Below are 20399 nucleotides of genomic sequence, written 5' to 3'. Positions count from 1 at the left end.
CCCCATCCAGGATGAAGAGCAACCGCTGCGGCTGAGCCAGCATCTGTGCCACAGGCGCCAGGCGGTCCGGGCACTGGTCTAGGACGAGGTCGGCCAGGCTGCGCGCGCCGGGCCGATCCAGCAGCTCGCGGCACTGCAGGAAGAAGGCGAAGTCCACCTGACCGCGGTACAGCTTCCCCGCTGCCCAGTCGTACAGGATCTTCTTGGCCGCCATGGTCTTGCCGATACCCGCAGGGCCCTGCAGCACCACGGTCAGCGGCCGGTGGCCCTCGGCGTCGCTGCCGAACAGCCGGTTGAAGGTGTGTGTGTCCGAGCGCCAAGCACGCCCCGGCTCGCGCTCCTCCACAGGCCCCAGAGCTGCCTCCTCCTCCCTGGGCGCCGCGCTCTCGGGCGCGATGAGCAGCTTGGTGAAGCGCTGGCTGATCTTCACAGAGCGCGCGTTCCTTTCCCTCACCTTGGCGTGCTGCTGCAGCACGTGCTCTCGGTATTTCTTCTGGAACTCTGTGGGGCAGAGACACGGAGGTAGAGGCTTGGCGCGCGGGGCGGGGGGCTCGCCCTCACCCAGCCTCAGTTTCCTCTCCCGCGAGGAGCCTCAAGGAGCTTAGGACGCGGGAGCCGCACCAGAGCCACCTACCTAACAGAGAGAATAGCGCCGTGGAGCTGGGGCCGAGCCCTGCAAGGGAAACCGCTTTGAGGCCCGCGGGAGCGCTTGGGGTGGGGTGGTGGGGGGTGGTGCCTGGGGATGGAGGCTTTCTTGGGAGCATTCGGGTTCGCAAATTTGCAGATAAAGTGCAGGGGTTGTACTGATAAGTGGGAAGGAAAGATGCCTCTCGGATGGGGGGGGCTCCTCCCGGGAGGGCAGTAGAGTGCCCGCTCACGTTGTAGCCGTTGCGCCTTGAGCCGAGCTGCCACGTCGCGCACATCAGCCCTCTTCAGGGTCCTGCGGGTCACGTCCAGCGCAGACTCCGGCCCGTAGAAGTGGGTCAGCTGGTCCACAAGGTCCACGGCGTCCGCGCGCTCCAGCCGCCCCCACGGGATACTGCGGCCATCCACGGGCGCGTCCCGCAGCTTGTGGCGGAAGCGTTTCAGCTGGTCCTGGCTTAGGTCCTCCAGTGCAGCCAGGAGCAGCTCGCGGGCGGTGGCTGCACGGGGCTCCAAGCTGTGGGCAGGCGCAATGGGTTCTTCTGAGCTCTGCCTTTGTAATCCCAACCCCACCCCGAGTCACCACGGCTAGCAGAGGACTGTACACCTACCTACTCCTCTCGGGGTCCCACACCAATGCATGCTAGAGATCCAGACGATGGAGGGAACCCTAGATTCTGTCCTCCCCTCCTGAGACTCTGGGTCTATCTCCCACCAGGTGCTGCTTGGGGAGCAGTGGGTCTCTCCATGGCCACCGCTGACCCGTGGGTGAGCCTTCCTGCTGCATTTCTGCCTCCTTCCTTACACACACATGGTCAAACGTCCAGGAAGTCACGTCTACAGGGCCTGGGCTCTTCCCTTTTGCTTTCCCTTTCCTTCTGAGAGCAGGAGCCAGCGGATGGGCAAAGCCCCTGCTGTGCCCACGAATTCCCCACCCCAGTGTCCAGCAGGTTTTTCTGAGGCTCTGCCTTGGGCCCTTGCACCAGGGGCTGAGTCTGAGCCCTGGTATGAAACAGACCCCTGAAGTGCCCTGGGCATGGTGTGAAGCTCCAGGAAATCAGCACAAGGTGAGGACCCCCACCCCGCTGCAGAGACCAGCCCATGCCCAATCTGGCACTTACCTGGAGCAGAAGACACTGGCCTTGTCCATGGAGGCTCTGCGTGGGTCTGGCACTCACTCAGAACCAGGCAGGGTGGGAGAGGCAGCCAGCCCTTTCCCAGGATGCCTCAGCCAAGTCCTAGGGTGGGAGTGGCTCGGCCTCATCCATTCCCCAGGTCTGAGCCTTCTGGTAAGAGTTCCTAGGCTCCCAAACTCAGGCCAGTGTGGCACCAGTGCACTGTCACCCTTTAAGTACTTGGATTGGTGACCTTTGGTTTTTTTACTCTTCTGTTAACAACGCTGAGGTGGAGGTATTGGGGTGTGGCTGAGAGCAGGTGGCTGCAGAAGGGGTGGGCAGCACGAAGGGAATATTGGCTCAGAATTGGTCTTCAGCTAAGGCCTCCATGGGATTAAATTCTGCAGGCAGGTGAGAAGGGGCTTCCAGGCAGAGGAATGCTAAGAGCAAAGAAGGAATGTGCAGGGATGTTGCCTGGGCACAGGAGGACAGGCGCTGGAATGTGAGGACAGGGACACAAGTGCTGCTGCAACCCGCACCAATCCTGAGGAGGTTAACAGGCACAGGTTTGGATGCGAGGAGTGTTGTGACCCCAAATGTGGGGTTCCCGGGTCTTCATGGGGGTGTGACGTGTGCGCATTGGCACATCTGAGTGGCCACACTAACACTGTGCTAGTGTGAATGAATTTGAGGTTGGCTAAATAATGGTCTCCAAAGACAACAAATCCTAACCCTGGGATCTGTGAGTGCTCCCTATATACCAAAAGGGACTCTGTAGGTACAATGTAATTTAGGATCTACAGATGGGGTGGTATCCTGGATTACTCAAGTGGAGCCAACATGTCATCACATGTGCCATCACGTGGAGGTCGAGAGTGATTTGACATGCAATAAGATGCTGGCTTTGAAGCTGGAGGAAGAGGCCAGGAGCCAAGGTACCTAAGGAAGATGCCAAGGTGCCAGAGCCTGAGACACAGTGGCCAAACCCTCACCTGGAGCTCAGCCAGTGAAACTGATTTTGGATTAAACCTCCAGAACTGTGAGAGAAGAAACCTGCTCTTTTGGCCATTGTGTTTGCTGTGGTGTGTTAGAGTGGATGCAGACTCTCAGCATGGACCTGTGAACAAGCTAGTTGCCCTGGCACCCACCTGTGCAGCTCATCTATGCCCCCATCCCTTTTTCTCAGAAGCCTAGGAGCTTCTCTGGGGAGGAGTCTCAGAGCCTGAGAGTCTCATGTGCAGCCTTGATACATCTGAGCCCCATTTCTCCCTATTTAAGACCAATAGGCCCCCGTCCCTGAGGAGGCCTAAGGTAATCAAAGGCATGGCTCCTATTTAGCATCTCCAGACCTGCCTAATCAACCTCAATCTTTCCAACTCCAAGTGCCTTCAGTGCCTGAGGTATCTTGGTGAATAGGGGCTCACAGGCTGCTGACAGACTAAAGGGGATTGGCCTGGAGGGAAGGTGGGTGCCAACATCACGATTCAGGAGGTGGTGTGCACCTTTTAAGGGACTTTCATGACCAGGAATTAATTTCTCATCACAGAGCCCCAGAGGCAGGCCTGAGGTCCCTGACTCACTAGGACTCTGTCCTCTCAACATGCTGGCTGGGATTCATCTTCTCTGAAAGGCTGGGATTCTGTAGGGGGGACTTTGCAAGGCAAAGCAACAACCTTGAGAACAAAGGGCTTTTGGTGGTGGTGGTGGGGTCTGGGCCCTGTGCAGTGTGGTGGGTGTCACTGGGCTCCAAGGGCACTGTTCCACCATAAAGACCCCAGTGGCCCTTGCTGACTTCTGGCTCAGCCGAGCTCTAACCTGAGATTTCCATACTGACAAGTTGCTCTTCAATAAACATTTACTTTTCTCTATAAATTCTTGAAAAGAAGTTCACCACGGCCATGTCTTCCTTTCACTGTCATTTAAAACAGAAAGCACAGGGCCGGGGATTTAGCTCAGTGGTTCCACCAGCTGCCTCGGGAGCGCAAGGTCCTGAGTTCGATCCCTGGTACCAAAACAAACAAACAAACAAACCAGAAAGCACAAAGTCAGGCTGCCTGGATCCACTCCTGGATGTGCTTCCCAGTAGCTGTGTGACTTTGGGCAGAAGGCTTCTCCTCTCTCTGTACTTCTGTTTTTCCATCTGGCACAGCTCTTCTTTCATGGGAGAGAGGTATGAGGGCTGTGCCTTGGGCACTTGATGTCCTCAGCCCTTCATCTGCAGGTGGATGCTACCATTATTGTCCTGCTTTCCAGAAGCTGTGCTTTCCAGCCCATCAAGAATGTTCCACTGTCAGCCCACTTTGGTTCTCATTCTAAATCACCCTTCAGCAGCCCTCAACATGGCCAGTGTTGCCTCTTCTTTGAAAGGCTCTCTTCCTGTTCTGGAAGGAGTGGAGGACTGTGGTGCCAGGGGCTGTGTTCTCTGCCCTGAGGTTTGCGATTTGGGAACTCAGAGCACTTTCAGCCTCACTACTGCACAGGAGGGGCCACCCCATGGTGGACTCTGCTCAAGAGCTCTTGATATCTCTGGCAGTAGGCCAGGGAAGGCTGATAACAGGAGCCAGTTTCAGAGCCATGGGTGGGACTTTGGCTGGGTGGAGGGGGGTGGTAGGGTGTGGTGGGGGGGGGTAGGGTAGAGGAGGAAGAAGGGAGGAGCAGACAAGATAAAGGAAGTTGGGAGGGAGGGGAGGGGAACCAGCTCCATGAGCAGTGACAGCTGCTTCTAGATTTATGTCACCATGATGCCAGCTTCTAAATAGAGCCTCTCCTCAGGTACAGCTGAAATCTGGAACAGAGTGTATATTTCATGGTGTTTACACATTACCCAGCAAAACTTCATGGCTCTGTCAATTTTTTCTTGACATCAACCTTTGCCTTCATGGCTGCTGAGAAGGTGTCCCTGGGTTCTCTAGGTCCTTTAGTGTCATCCTTCCTGCCTCTATGGTTTTTCTTCCTCAAAAGGCCTGGCTTTGGGTCATTTCAGATGCCCAGAGAAGACTGGGCATTTCATTTTCTCATCTCAATATCAGAAAAAAAGAACTTCCCAGAGCTCCACCTGCTGTCCTTGGAGAAGTGGATGAGGAGAGGAGGGGTGTCCCGGCACTGCCCACCCCATGTACCCAGCACTGATGACAGAACATGTGCTGAGAAGGACACAGTCTCCTGGAACTAGCTCAAGAAGGAACAAAAATCTTTAGACCTACTTATAACAGAGAAAGAGATTAAAAATTTTTCCTGTAAAGACTAGCATTGGACTCTAGGGCTTTCCTGGAGACTCCACCAGATGCCAACAAGGATGGGCATCAGTCCTTCACACTCCTACAGGAAACACGGTGGAGGGGACATTGTTGGACCCATTCTAGAAGCCATACCACCTGATAACAGACCCACAAATCCATACAGGAAACCTAAGAACATCCTTTACAGACACAGCCATAGAGAATCTCACAAACCATTTAGCCAACAGAGCATGGCAGCACACAGGAACACACTATACCAGGACTGAATTCTGGGCTGCTCACAGGAGTGCAAGCCTGCTTCAACACCCCAAATCAATGAATCTATCATTAATACTGGAAAGGAAAGAACCCACTTGATCAGCCCTGTAGATGCAGAAAATATAATATTCAACACCTTTTCATAATTAAGAACACAAAACAAACTAGGAGAAACAGAAGGGAAATTCTCTAAGTAGAAAAATTCCAAAACATTTGGAAATTAAGCAACATACTTCAAAAATAGCACATGGGTCAAATAGAAAGAGTCAAAGGGATTTTTTGGGGGGCGAGGGGCTGGGCACTGAATCTAAGGCCTTCACATTGGCTATATCATCAGACTTTTTATTTTTTATATTTTGACAGGATTTTGCTAAGTTAAAAAGTTGCGTGGGCTGGGCTCAAACTTGTAATCCTTATGTCTCAGCCTCCTGAGAAGTTGTGACTGTAAGCATATATCTCTGTACCTAGCTTTAAATATATATATTTTAATTAAATGAAAATAAAAGTCTTAAATCAAGTTGTAACTTCTTGAGAAAGAAGGAAAATAAAGAAAAATTAAACCTAAATTAAGCAAGGGAAAAAGAAATAATAAAAATCAGTGGGGCATGGTGGGGCACGCCTATAATTCCAGCACTCGGGAGGCTGAGGCAGGAGGATTGCTGTGAGTTTGAGACCAGCCTGAGTTACATAGTGAGTTCTGGGTCAGTCTTAAATAATAAAAATAGACACCCAAGCTGGGCATGGTGCACAACTGTTTTTCTTTTTTACTTTTTTTTTTTTTTTTTTTTTTTTTTTTGGTACCAGGGATTGAACTTGGGTCCTTGCACTTGCCAGGCAAGTCACCGAACCACTTAGCTAAATCCCCAGCCCCATGGTGCACAACTGTAATCCCAGCACTTGGGAGGCAGGAGGATGGCAGAGTTTGAGGCTAGCCTGGGCTACATAGTGAGTTCAGGGCCTGCCAAAACTACAAAGTGAGACTCCATCTCAACCCCCCAATCCCAAATCAATGAAAATTAAAGAAAATTAATAGAGAAAATCAAAGAACCCAACCAAAGTTGTTTTTTGAAAAGAATGATGTTGAGAGAGAGAGAGAGAGAGAGTACATATTTCTAATATTAGAACTGTAGAGGAGGCTATCACTACTGATCCCATGGATATTAAAAGAATAATAAAGGAATACTATGAAAAACTCTCTGCCTATATATGTGATGAAATGGACCAATTTCTTGAAAGAATCCTTCAAAACTCACTCAAGCAGACAAATTGAATAGGCCCATATTTATTACAGAAATAAAATTAACTGAAAATATTAACAACTCATAACTTTCCAAATCCTGAAAGAATTAGGCTCAGGTGGTTTCACTGGTGAATTCTTCTAAACATTTTAAGAAATAATAATACTTCTTTATAATATCTTCTCAAAAACAGAAGCAGAAGAAATACTTCCTTATTCATTCACTGAAGCCAGAATGCCTTAATACTAAAACCAAAAACAGAACAAGATCAGGAAAATACAGACTAATAGTAAACATAGATGCAAAAATTCTCAGCAAACTATTGGCAAGTCAAATCCAACATGTGTAGAATAGATTTTACCTCACAACCACTTGGGATTTATTTCAGGCCTCTATGGCTAGTTTGACATTCAAATATCAATTAAGGTAAAAAATCACGATCAAATAGATGTAGAATATGCATCTGACAAAATTCAGCACCCACTTAAAATTTTAAAAAGAACTCTGTCAAGAAGTAGAGTAGAGCCAGGTGTGGTGGCACATGCCTGTAATCCCAGCACTCTGGAGGCTGAGGCAGGAGGATTGCTGTGAGTTTGAGACCAGCCTGGGCTATGTAGTGAGTTTCAGGGCAGTCTCACCTACATAGTGAGACCCTGTCTCAAAAACAAAACAAAACAAAACAAAGCAAGAAATAGAGTAGAACTCATATAACTTGATAAAGGACATCTACATAACACATTCAGTGAATGCTGTTCTAGCTGGTGAGAAACTAGTTTTCCTTTTACACTGGGAACAACAAGGATGTGCACTCTTACCATGCTCATTCAACATTGTATTGAAAGTCAGCTTACAAAAGGAAATAAAGGGTACACAGATTGTGAGTGAAGGAATAAATGGTCTTTCTTTACACACAACACGATAGTCTGCATAGAAAATTCCAAAGAATAAAAGCTCCTGGAACTAATTTATGACCATAATAAGGTTATGGGACATAGGGTTACTATATAAGCCATTTGCTACCCTATGTTTCAGTGTAAGTAGAATTTGAAATCTGAAACACAATATCGTTTACATTAGTACCAAAAAGTGAAATACTTAGCAAATCTAACAAAATAGGTGCAAGATCAATATGGATAAGCTATAACTCTGATTAAAGAAATCAAAGATCTAAATAAATGAAAAGATGCTGCATGTTACTGGGTAAGAAGATTCAATGTTATTATGAAGTCAGTTCTTCCTAGACTGAGCTGTAGATTTGGTGTAGTCAAGATCACAATCCCAGTAAGTAATTTTGTGGATATCAAAAAAATAGATTCTATAGTTTGTATGAAAAGACAAAAGACTCAGAGCAGCCAACATGACATTGAAGGGAGATAATAAAATCAGAGATGAACCCTTCTGAATTACAAACTCATTATGAAGCTATAGTGAACAGGATAGTGTGGTGCTGGCAAATATTGGCAGTAGATTAATGGACAGACCCCAGAACCAGGCACCCTTGATAAAGAAGCAGAGGCAACTCCATGGAGAAAAGACATTTCTTCAACAGATGGTGCTGGAACAAGAGGACATCCACGTGCTAAAGAATGAATGTAGACACACACCTCACACTGGTCACAAAATTAACTCTGATTGATCAAAGATCTAAGTGTCAAGCATGAAACAATAAAACTTTTAGAAGACAACATAAGAGAAAATCTAGGAGATGTTGAGTATGATATTATTTTTAGATGTAACATTAAAAGCATGATGCATGAAGGAAAAATTGGTAAGTTTGACTTTATTGAAACGAAAGACTTCTATTCTGGAAAAGACAGCTTCAAGAGATTGAAAAGAAGCCACATGCCATAGAAAATATTTGCAAAACATGTATCTGATTAAAAAAGGCTGTTAACCCTCCCCAAAATATCTTTTAGGATGCAACAAGATAACAAATGACCCAATTAAAATATGGCTGAAGACCTGAATAAATATCTCACCAAAGAAGACAAACAATGGCATATAAGCACATGAAAAGATGCAGAACTGAACATTAAAATGGTGAAATACCACCATACACCTATCAGAATGGCTAAAATCTCCTACAGTAAAGATGCTAAGAGCTGACCAGGGTGTGGAGCACAGGATGTCTTTGTCATTGGTGGTGGGAATGCAGGGTGATGTGGCCACATGGAAGAAAACTCCTTATGTAGCAGAACACAGGCTTACAAGTGACAATAGCCAGCTATAAGCCTACTCAAGTGAGTTAAAAGCTTATGTCTACACAAAACAAGGTTATAGCAGTCACCCCTTCTCTGTACCAGGGGTACAACTCATGTTTGTATAAGCTTTATTCACAGCTGCCAAAATTTGGAAGCAACTAATATGCCCTTTAGTAAATGAATGGATACATAAATATACTATGGTATACCCAGACAATGAAATATTAGTCAGCGTTGAGGGAGGAGCTCTCCAGCCACAAAAGACATGGAAGAAACTTCCAGACATATAGCTAAGTGAAAAAAAAATCCAGTCTGAAAAGGGTACAAACTATGTGATTTCAACTCCAGGACATTCTGGAAAAAGGAAAAACAGAGACAGCAGAGAGGTCAGTGGTTTCCAAGGGACAGGGCAGGATTGAACAGGTGGTGTACAAAGGAGTTTTAGGACAGCAGGACTACCCTGTAAAGTGCGGGAATGGTAGACATGTAACATTGTCATTCATTTGTCCAAAATCATAGAAAACACAGCACTGAATCTTAATGTAAAATATGAACTTTAGTTAATGACAAGACATCAATATTGGCCCATAAGTTTTAGCAGATGTGCCACATGGATGACAGATAAGAATATGGGATACTGGGCGGGGGTATGACAACCCTGTACTTTCAGAGGAATTCTTCTGTAAACCTAAAAATCCTTGAAAAAAGTATATTTAGTGTCATTTACTCTATCTCCTGCTTTTTGATTAACTCGGATCAAACTTTTTATTCTTCTTTGCATCATCTAGCAGCTGTTGAATTGATTTTTGTGGTTCCTTGTTATTTATAAGAAATCTTTCTTTTCATAATCACTAACTGCTATCTTGTCTTCTAAATCTGATATTCTGTCCTCACATTGGCTCATTCTGCTGCATATACTTTCAAAGGAAATTTTAATCTCTGGTTATATGTTTGAATCTGTTTCTCCTGGATTCCATTTCTTTCTTATGTTGGGCATTCATGGTTATAATAATTTTCCTAAGCTCATCTATTTTTGAATGTGTATCTGCTCTAGAGTCACTCACCATGTCTTTCATTATGGTCACCATCTCTGTACTTATCTGAGAAACTATTTCTGCTTTGATTTTTTCAGAGCTTCATTCATCTGCTTTGCTACTTCTGCTGCTACCACTTCAGAGAATCCAGGTGGGTGGGCTTTGAATTACTTCACCTAATTGCCCCCTGAGTTTGCCTTTGGTGAGCTGGAAGTTTGGAGTTACATCTTGCTTAAGGGTCTTCTCATTTTTTATTTTTCTTTTTTTCAGTTTAATTCCTGTGTTGATGCTTGTATGGGCATAGTATGGCAAGTAGTTTTATTGCTAATATTTAGAACCCATAGGAAATGACTACTTCTCAGAGATGTCTTCCAGGTGTAGCTGGATTTTGGGGTTTTGAGTCTGTTGCAAGATCCTACCTTTTCAGTGTACTGGGGATGAGAAGTTGCTGCCTGTTTGGCCTAGCCCCAGTTCTTTGGCACTGGCCTATAGTATTATTTATGGCCCTTAGGCAATCTTAATCTTGGCACACTAGGAAGAACAACCAATTCATACACCTATATCACATTGGCTAATGTAGTACAACAGCAATAATGAGAGCTCCAGTGGCGCAATCGGTTAGCGCGTGGTACTTATACAACAGCAATAAAGATAGCACCAAATACAGCCTAGAAAATGAACAAATAGCCACTTCAGTCTGCTGTGTCCATCTCTCCATTCCACTGGTGCACTTCTACGTGGAGGCCTCTGAGGTCACCAATAGTCACCATGCACCTGCAGGTTCAAATCTTCCTTCCCACACAGTCAAAAAATATATTTAAGACAATGTGATGTCACTTCACATCCTTTGGGCTGTCTATAATTTTAAAATATGGACAATAAAGTGTGGATGTGGTGAAATTAGAGCTCTCATTCATTACTGGTTATAATAAAAATGGTGCAGCTATCTCAGAAAACAGTTTAAAATGTTTCTCAAAATGTTAATCATGCTAGCTTCTTCCCAGAGAAATGAAAACATCCTATACAAGCTCTGCTACATGGATGAGCACAGCAGCACAGCTCACAGCAGCTGAAATGCAGAAACACACAGATGCCCCTCAGTCAGTGAGCAGGCAGTAAAGTGTGGATATCCAGATGGTGGGAAAGGATCTGGCCATCAGCAGGGATGAGGCACTGCACATGCACAGTCTTAAAGGCCCTTGGAGAAGGTGTGCATTAGAGGTGAGAGGGCAGGTGATGAGATGGCATAAGCCAGGCTAGAGGCAGAAATGGCTCCAATGCCTCAGGTTCCCTTCTGAAGAAGGTTTGTGGAGCTGTGGTCATGGTGACAGCCATTAAGTGCTGCATTTACAGTAACTACATTCCAACTCTATGAGGATGTTCTAAAAATACTAATTCCTGGGCTAAGGATTTAGCTCAGTGGCACCATGCCTGCCTATCAAGAACAAGGCCCTGAGTTTAGTCCCTGGTACCAAAACAAACAAACAAACAAATATGAACAAATTCCAGCCAGAAACTTCAGGAGGGAGCCTGCTAAACAGCTTTAATCTAGTGACTGCCCCAGTAGTGGGAAATCTTGGCTCTGTCTCTGCACTCAATTCCACAGCCTGAGGCAGATGGACATAAGCTCTGCTGTGGAGACCAGAGGAGATGGGGCCTAAAATGCATCAGGGTTGGCAGGTAGCTCTGCAGTGCCAGGGACCAGCCCCCTCTCTTTGGGGCTGCTCCTCTCCCATGATGTAGCCTCCCAGTTGACCAAGTCCTCAGTGGTGGGAAGAATGCAGGTGAAGGAGGCAAGGTGCCACTCCTTCCAGTCAGGACCAAAATCTGCAGTCACCACAGCTCTCCCTGGCTACAGTCAGCCATGTGGGGAGCCCAGCCCATATGCCCAGCCCATGTTCCATGGCCCTGGATGCCCCATCATGCACCTGCCCTCCACACCTCAGTACTCTGCTCCACTAGGCTTTTTGCCCTTGAGGGTACTGGGGCTCCAATGCTCCTCTCTGGTGTCTGTATCATGACCTGCCCTGGGCAGTGCTAGGGACATGCATGGCAACATGGACATGAATATATAGGGTGATGATTTCAGTTCAAGGTATGGCAGATTTAGGTCCAAACCCCTGAAGGTCCCAGTGGATTCCATGTAACCCTGAAAAGCCTCCTGATCTAGGGCCCGCAGTGGCTTCCAGAAGCCTTGGCCCAGCTCTGAACATTATAGGGCACAGTGCAGGGCCATACACCATCCCCTACCATAGCAAGTGGCTTTTAAAGCTCACTGGGTACCCTGTGCTCAGCCCCTCAGCCCCACACTCACCCCTCCTTGGTCCTTACCTCCCAACAGCCCCAGTGCTGTGCCCCCCATGCTTGCCTCTCCTCCCAGCCAGCCCTTCTCCACACTGGCCCTCTACTTCCCTCTATTCAGCAACCCCTCAACTCCCTGCCTGACACTCTATGTCCTCCAGCTGTGGCTGCACTGCAGATCACAGACCCCAAGCTCCCTCTCTCCTCGTTCTTCAACTGCAGCACACAATCTGTGTCCTACCTGAGAGGGACCTGGGCCTCTAGGCTCAGAACAAAACTCAGGAGGAGGCTGCAGCAGGAGCAGAAGAGCTTCATGGCCTAGCTGCCTAAGGTCTACTTATGGGCTTGTCCTAGTGCCCTTGACTGCACTTAAACACAGCTAAGATGGGAAATTTTATGTCATCTGTATTTTACTACATTAAAAAAAAAATAAAAGGGCAAGGGTGTAGTCCAGTGGTAGTGTGAATGCATAGTGTGTATGAGGCCCTAGATTAAAAACCCCAGCACCCTAATAGATAAAAAGATAAAGTCAGTGCTCATAATCTGGTTAATTATTAGTCTAACTGTTCTCCCCAGGCCTCTACTTGCTTCTGTACCAAGGGCCCCCGGCAGGACCTTGAAAGCTGCCATTGATCTGTTCTGCCTGGAACAGCAAGGTCCATAAAGTCTTATCAGGATTTTGACTAACACCAACCCTTGCCACCCTCAGAGAGGAGCAGCTGGGCTCATTTCCACCTTCCTTTCAGAACCTGGGCTGGCCAGCACCCCCAAACCTCCTTATGGCTGAATTATTACCTGACTGGGGTGCACTCCACCCACCCATGAGTTGTGCAGCCCTTGCCCTGGTCCTGCTGTCTCTTCAAGGGGCCTGGACCTGAATCCTCTGGGGCAGATGCTTTTGCTTCATTCACCATGTGGGGCAGGAGTGCCACCTCAAAGGAGCCCAGGACCCGTTCCCTCCACATCCTAGGGCAAAGGGTAGGAGACGAGAGCCAAGCGGCACTGAGGCAGAGCAACTTCAGGGTACACAGAGCCCTCCCTTGGATCGAGGACACCTGGAAATTTTGCTATCTGGCAAGTCCTGGCCTTGGGGCTGCTGGGGCCTGTGGGAAACTTCTTGTTGCCCCAGGGGCCCCTCAAAGGGCCTGGCTCAAGCCGCCTCATCTTTACAGCACTGTAAGGCCCAAAGCCCCATCTCTTCCTGCTGGCCCAGCAGTCCCACTCACCACCCCAGGAGGGCACTGATGCCTGCAGTGAGGGCAGCTCTCCTGTGGATGGGCACCCTGCATCCAGATACCCATCTTGTGCCCCCTACGCACCAGTGGCAAATCCCCCATCTGTGATGCCCCCTCCCTCCTCTGCTCACACCTCACTTGCTCAGGGACCTCTAACCACCTGCCCACCATTATGTGCCCTTGGCTCTGCTAGGCACTGGCCACTCTATGGCTCAGAACACACTCCTGACCTCAGTGGCCTGAGATCGTTATCTGCAAATGGACAGTTCTCATCTCCTCAGGTGCTGTGGCCCTAGGAGGCACAGTTGGGTCACGCATGGCAGGAAGCAGCAGCCCCTGCCTCACACCATGTGAACTCACAGTGGATCAAAGACTTACATTCAGTAACTAAAACTGCAATAACTTAGTAAAGACAAAGGGGAATGTTTTCAGGATGGTGGATTTGGTGATGAATTCTTAGATATGATGGCAACAAAAGAAAAAAGTAGTTCACCAAAATATAGATCTTTTGTGCTCAGGAGATAGTGTCAAGAGACTGGACAGGCAACCACTAAATGGGACAAAATATCTGCAGAACACAGATGTGATAAGGGATTAGTAACTAGACTATATAAACAATTTATACAAATCAACAACAAACTACCCAAAACACCATTTAAAAATGAGCAAAGAACTTGAACAGATGCTTCTCCAAAGTGGATGCACAAATGGCAGTGGGAAGAAGCAGTAAAAACCACAATGAGATACTGTTTCACATCTAGTAGGATGGCAAACCAAAAAACAAAGCCAAAGCAGAAAAAAAACAATGATGAGTACTCATGCTTGCTGATGGGAACATAAAATAATGTACTGTGGAAAACTGTGGTTCCTCAAAAGACCGGAAAGAATTGAAAACAAGAGCTCAAGCAGATGATTGTGCATCCACATTGATACCAGCAACACTCACAACAGCCACATGGCCATCAACAGATGGACGGATGAAGTCTAAACCTGCAGTGAACTATATTGTTCAGTCACAAAGAGAAAGGAATTCTGACACATGCTACAACCTGGCTGAACTGGAAGACATTGTGCTAACTGGAATAATCCAGACACAAAAGAACAAATATTGTATGAATTTGCTTGTTCCACATATACAGAACAGGCAAATTTCCAGCACTGGAAAGCAGACCACAGGTTATCAGGGGCAAAGTGGGGAGTGTTGGTGCTCAATGGAAAGGAGGTCTTTGGGGTGACCAAAGGGTTTTGTAAATGGTTGTGAGATATTTTGAATGTAATTAGTGCCACTAAACTGTGCACTTAAAATTGTCAAAGTGTTTAAAGTGAAAAAAAATTTTGTATTTATTTCTCTATATTTAAAAAATGCCCACCTTATAGTGAGCACTTGCTGTGTTAGCTGGAGTGACTCCCCCTCCACTGGCATTGCCCTATTTCCAGCTGGCTGAGCATGGAAGAGCCCCTGAGCATCCTAGTTGGTGGTAGAAGTAAGCAGAATGCATCTGTGCACCACACAGGGATGGTGAATGGTCCTGGAGACAGAGCCGGCACAGAGAGGGGAGCAGTGGGAACAATGCTATGTGGGAAACAGGCTGGGGGCATCCCTGATGGGGCAGCCAGCCTGTTGAGGACACTGGCCAGCATGGCAGGGAGGACAGGGCCAGGAGAGGGCATGGATGTGGGAGAGGAGGGTCAAGAGGAGCGGACCTGGGCTGGCCTCTCAAGATCTGAGCACTGCCCACCAGAGCGTGGGGATGGGGGGCTGTCACCTCTCCTGAGGATCAGCTCCATCAAGGGGGTTGGCAAGAGGCCTCAGAGGGTCCTTCAGTGGGACAGAGCTCATTCGACACTTTGCTGTGCTTCCCAGGAGGAGAGGCGTGCAAACCCAGCCAGTGAAGCTCCACACCACAGCAGCCCCGTGGCCAGCCCTGGTCCTCAGCTCCCTGCACTTCTGTCTCCTGGGACCTCCCCCCATGATTCCTGCCTCTTTTCTGTCTCCAGATGTGGTCACTGAGGCCATTGGGCCCCTCTCTGCTTCCTGACCAGCCCCATGACTGAAGCCCACGTGTAGCCCAGGATGGCATTGTCTGTGGGTCTCATGCTTTGCTTGGAGAAGCTTCTGTGTTCTTGGCCCTCCCTCTTGCTCACTGGTCTCTCCCTCTGCCATTGGCCCCACCACACCCTCTCATCATTGTCACTTATGACCTGCAGTACCAGTGCCAATGGTTAATGACCTTGTGGCTGCCAGGACCCCACGCACCTGCCCTAGCCTTGGCTGGCTTCTCCAGGCCTCTGTCCTCTCTGCACCCCACACCTCCCTGGGCATCTCACTCAGACAGTTGGCTCCTCTGGATGCCATCTCCACAAGGAAGGCATCCAGGCTGAGTTTCCATCTGTGCATCCCTCTCCTCACTTGCCTCTTGTGCCCTGGTAACTGCCCTGCAGCTTTGCCCTACTCACCTGCCCTGCAGTATCTCCACCCTCCCCTCACCTGTATGGTCAACAATGTCCTGGTTGTGGCCTTCCTACCCCACCTCAGATACTGCCCCTCATGCCTTGAAGGCTCAATGCCACTGTGCCTTCTTCTGTCACCCAAATCTGCTCTGGATGAGCACTCTATTGGCTCTGCCTACTATGGGATCCAGAATCTACCCCCTCCACCACACACACACACTGGCCAGCTCTTGCCTGCCTTTCTGATCTTCTCAGCTGCCTTCTATGGTGCCCCCGATTAAGTCTGAAAAGCAGCAGCTATGTCCATATTACATTGGGCATCATCTAACACAGTGAACATAAAGGAAGGAAGGCATACTGAAAGCTTACTTTCACCGCAGAGGTGGAAGGCCAGGAAAGCTTCTCTTCTCTTAAGCTGTTGGCCAATGGTGTCAGTGTGGAGTCTGCAGAGAAACAGGACTAGCAGAAAGGGGGTGGTGTGCATGCGTGTGTGTGTATGTATGTGTGTGTAAAGAGAGAGACAGGCAGACAGACAGAGACAGAGAGAAAAAGAGAAGAGGAGAGGAGAGGGAGAGGAAGAGGGAGAACTGGAGAACCCAAAATTTGTGCAGGGCTGCCAGAGAGATCTGGGCACTACTACTCTTGTGTTGAGCCTGTGGGCATCGGAAAGCAGAGCTCCTCTCTGCTCAGGGAAGGCCAGTCTTTGTTCAGTTAAAGCCTTCATCTGACTAGACCATTCACTTGGCAAAAGTCATGAGGTTCATTCGCATGGCAAAAGTCCACCAATGTACGTGATAGGCTCATCCAGCTACATCACACAGAAACATTCAGGATAATGTGTGGCCAAGTCTCTGGACCCCATGGTCCAGCCAAGTTGACAAATATTCATCATTGCACCAACAGAACAGTTGGGTGGGGACCACTGAATCTCCAACAGCCCAGGCTTCCAATAGAGGTCAAGCTCCAAAGGTCAAGGACAGTTCAAAGACCAGATCTCCACAGGATCTCCACCTGTGACCCAGGTTTCAGTAAATGCTGGCAAATGTAAGAAATATTTAATGGGAGTGTGTTCTTGCGGCTAAAGGGGAGAGTCTGAATCTTAAAACCTGGGTGTTTTTTGTCTTTCTGGAAGTGGCTGTCCAGTTTGAATGTCGTGGCATGACACACCAAGCTTTTATGACTTCAAATGGCTCCCAGGCTTGTTTGTATTAGAATCACCTGGTGCCTGCAGAAAGTGACCCCAGCTCACCCCTGAGCTTCCGATTCAGTTCTGGACAGTTCTGGCCCAGGTAGCACACTCTAAAGTCCTGTTTCCTGTGGTGAGAGGGCAATGAGAAGATCCCACCAGTGTTTGTGTGATCTGGGCCTCTCTGGTTTCTCCAAGGCCCTGTAGTTCCAAATCTGGACACAAGGTGGTGCCCTGTGCACACTTGTCCACCTAGATGGGGTGGGGCTGGGTGCTTTGGGGCCTCCAACTGTGTGAAGGGCATGTGGGGTGGCCCTGGAAGTATACCCAGGGCAGGTACACAGGTGTGGGCTGAATGTGCTGGAGGAGGGAGAGAAGCTGGGTTTTGGGCAGCAGAGCCACTCTGTCTGCCAAACATCTGGGGAGGTCTTCACCTTCTGAACGACCAGGTTGGACCTTCTCCAGGCCGCACTATTCCTGGTACCATGGCACCTCCATCACCTGCTGCCTCCTACATGGTCATCTTCACCCTCTCCTGGGGAATACTATTTTTATTCCAGTGAAAAGAAGACCTGAGGGTAGAAGACCAAGGTGTTGGGGTAAGGGGCCAGAAGGGGTCTGCCGAGGTGTGGTCTGAGTAAATGGCTCAATATGGGGAAGAATGGGCAAGTTACGGGGAGGCCCAGGGTTCACTGTTACAGTCAATGGCCCAGGAGTTGTGCAAGTGGGGGATAGGGAGGGCTGGCCGGTGCCTGGAAAATGTTGGATGTCCAGAGAGGTTGGCAGGCCTGGGGGAGGGGAAGGGGCTTGAAGGTCCCAGCTGGGGTGGTCACCTGGGCATAAGGGGATCTGGGAGATCTCCTCCCAGCATTATCTCCTTCTTGTGTGGAAGCCAGATGTCCTTGAGTGCTGTGGGCCTCTATGCCACCTGCACCCCACCTAGCCAAGCCCAGGTGGCAGAGACGGAGGCCTTTTCCAGAGGCAGGCCCTTAGGGGCAGGAGGTCTTATCTGTGAAAAGAGAGATGGGAGATGGAATGGTCTGATGAACAAACCTTAAGTCCAGAGCCCAATCCCGAGCTGAACCCCAAGGCAGTAATTAAAGGTTCAGATGGAAGGGATTATAATGGAGGCGGGCAGAGCTCCCCAGGGCCTGAGGCTGGCATTGGAAGCCCAGTGATACTGGAGATAACATTCAGAAAACTGCCTCCTCTGGCCTTCCAGGACTTGGCTTCCAGGAAGGCTGCCTGGCCTGGTCTGGCAGGTGGTGGAGAGCCCAGAAAGGACTCAGACTGGGGAGAAAATTTGGCTTCCAAGGAAGAACAAAAGTCAAGTCATTTATCCAGTGAGATGGATTCACATTTTCAATTTATCATTTCTAAACAAACCCATGAGAGTAAAATTGTCCCTCCTGAGGATGATAACTAGGGCTAAATCTGGGGTGCAAACATGGATGAGGCTGAGGGCCACATGCCTGATGTGGCCAGATGCTATCCTGTGCTTGAGCCTATACCAATCTGTCTGAAAACATAGAGCACTCTTTGGGGTGTGGCTTTCATCACTGTCAGGACAATGTCCTAGGTCATACTGATGGTGGTGTGCCTTCGTGCAGGTTTGTGTTATGTCTGACTCTGCTCTATATTCCCAAGTTTAGCACAGGGTCCAGTGTATGATGGAAATTTCATCCACCCTTATATCTGCCTTTCCAATTTTTTCACCTGTCTACTCATCCATCCACTTATTCACTTACTCCATCCATTCATCCATCCATCCATCCACTTAGCCATCCATCCATCCATCCATCCATCCATCCATCCATCCATCCACCCATCTATCCATCTGTCCATCTCCTCACTCACCTATCTAGTCATCCATCCATCCAGTCCATCCCACTATCCATCCAGTCATCCACTGCTGGCTGTGCAATGTTGAAAACTCTACTAAGCTATATTGTTCTAAGTCACTAAGATTCAGTGGTGGACATACAGGATCCTCACCCTCATGGGGTTCTATTCCAGCTAGGGAAGCAGACAATAGATCAAGATATATCTGGTATTTTATTTAAACAAAGCCTAATGATCTTAAGAAATGCCTAAGAAGGGCCAGGGATTTAGGGTGCTGTCGCCTGCCTCACAAGTGCCAGGTCCTGAGTTCGATCCACAGTACCAAAAAAAAAAAAAAAAAAAAGCCTGAGAAAATGAGAAGGCCATCTGGACAAAGGCACCAGTTTGGCTGGAGTGTGCTATATAAAAAAGGATCCAGATTATTCTGGCTTCAGGACCCATGGAGGACATGAGTGGAGCCTGTTGGATGTGGAGCAGAGGGAGTTGACTCTGCAAGGACAGTTGTTGTTGGGTATGGAGGACACATCTGAGGCTGGATTTGGGCAGGCTGGTGAGCTGATCCCCTGGCGTATGGCTGTGTTTGTGGCAGGACGTCGAGTGTGAACTCCAGAGGGAGCAGAAGCTATTACTCTGTGGAGGTGGAACCAGGGAAACAAAGAAGACTGCAGGGTTTCAGCAACTTGACCATGAGGTGGGAGAGAGGTCAGTGGTTAATAGACCCAGAGATCATGACTTGACACCTGGCTTGACCAGGGCCACAGGAGGTCTGGAGAGGAGCCTGGAGTCACGGGAGGCCAGGCAGGGTCTGCATAAAGTGGGAGGAAAATCAGCAACGAGAGCAAGGTAGGTAACAGTGCCTGAGAGTTGACCTTTGGATTTGGTGGTAGTTGACAGAGGGCACAGGCTGCTGTCCTGGGGCAGTTCAGGCAGGCCCACACGGGAGTGGGGTTTGCATCATAAGGTATGAGACAGCCTCCCAGAAATCAGGAAGGCAGACCTACTATACTTTTCACTGGTGACAGGGTAAAAACCCACAATCTGCAGAAGCAAGAGCAAGTGGGAGCTCAGGAGCCTAAGTGGCCTGAGCACTTGAGTTGGATGGCCCAGCATGTCCAGCCCTGGGTGTCTTGACCAGGGCAGGGTCTGAGGTCAGACCGTGCCCCCTCACCCCGGTTGGCACTCAAGGCTGTAGAGGTGCGGCACTATTTGAAAATGGGAAAGCTAGGGGCTCAGCTGCTGAGAATCTGTCAAGAGATTTTGGGGGTACACCGGGGATTGAACCCAAGGCCTTTGCACTGCACTATACCCCCACCTCTTTGTTTTTTGGTACTGGGGATTGAACTTGGGACCTTGCACTTGCGAGGCAGGTGGTAGAACCATTTCCCTGCCCCGCCCCCCAGCTCTTTCTTATTCTGTATTTTGAAAGTCTTGCTAAGTCACTAAATTGCCCAAGCTGGGGGGGTCCAGCTTTTAATCCTCCTGCTTCAACATCCCAGCCTGCTGGGATTGCAGGTGTATCACTATGCCTTGATAAAGTTAGAGACTCCTAAAGTAGCTCTGCATGACAATGTAGCTGATAGCCCAAGATTTAAGGTTTACTTCTGAAGTTTGTCACTTTCTCCATCTTGGGTCTGAAGCCTGACTGCCCTGGACCATT

General features: G+C 48.6%; 1 protein-coding gene across 1 annotated transcript in view; it reads right to left on the bottom strand.

The window, feature by feature from the left end:
- Positions 1–1792, bottom strand: part of Nlrp6 (NLR family pyrin domain containing 6) — a 5765-nt gene extending 3973 nt beyond the window's left edge. Inside the window, exons 1-3 of the mRNA XM_019209982.2 lie at positions 1764–1792; positions 879–1159; positions 1–501 (exon numbers count right to left, since the gene is read on the bottom strand). Of these exons, the coding sequence (XP_019065527.2) occupies positions 1–501; positions 879–1159; positions 1764–1792 (811 nt within the window). The remainder of the gene's footprint in view (positions 502–878; positions 1160–1763) is intronic.
- Between the last annotated feature and the right edge of the window lie 18607 nt (positions 1793–20399).

The sequence above is a fragment of the Fukomys damarensis genome, unplaced genomic scaffold (assembly GCF_012274545.1).
Source record: "Fukomys damarensis isolate Sample0158 unplaced genomic scaffold, DMR_v1.0_HiC HiC_scaffold_16, whole genome shotgun sequence".
Lineage (NCBI taxonomy): Eukaryota > Metazoa > Chordata > Mammalia > Rodentia > Bathyergidae > Fukomys > Fukomys damarensis.
This window is presented reverse-complemented; position numbering and strand designations above follow the sequence as displayed.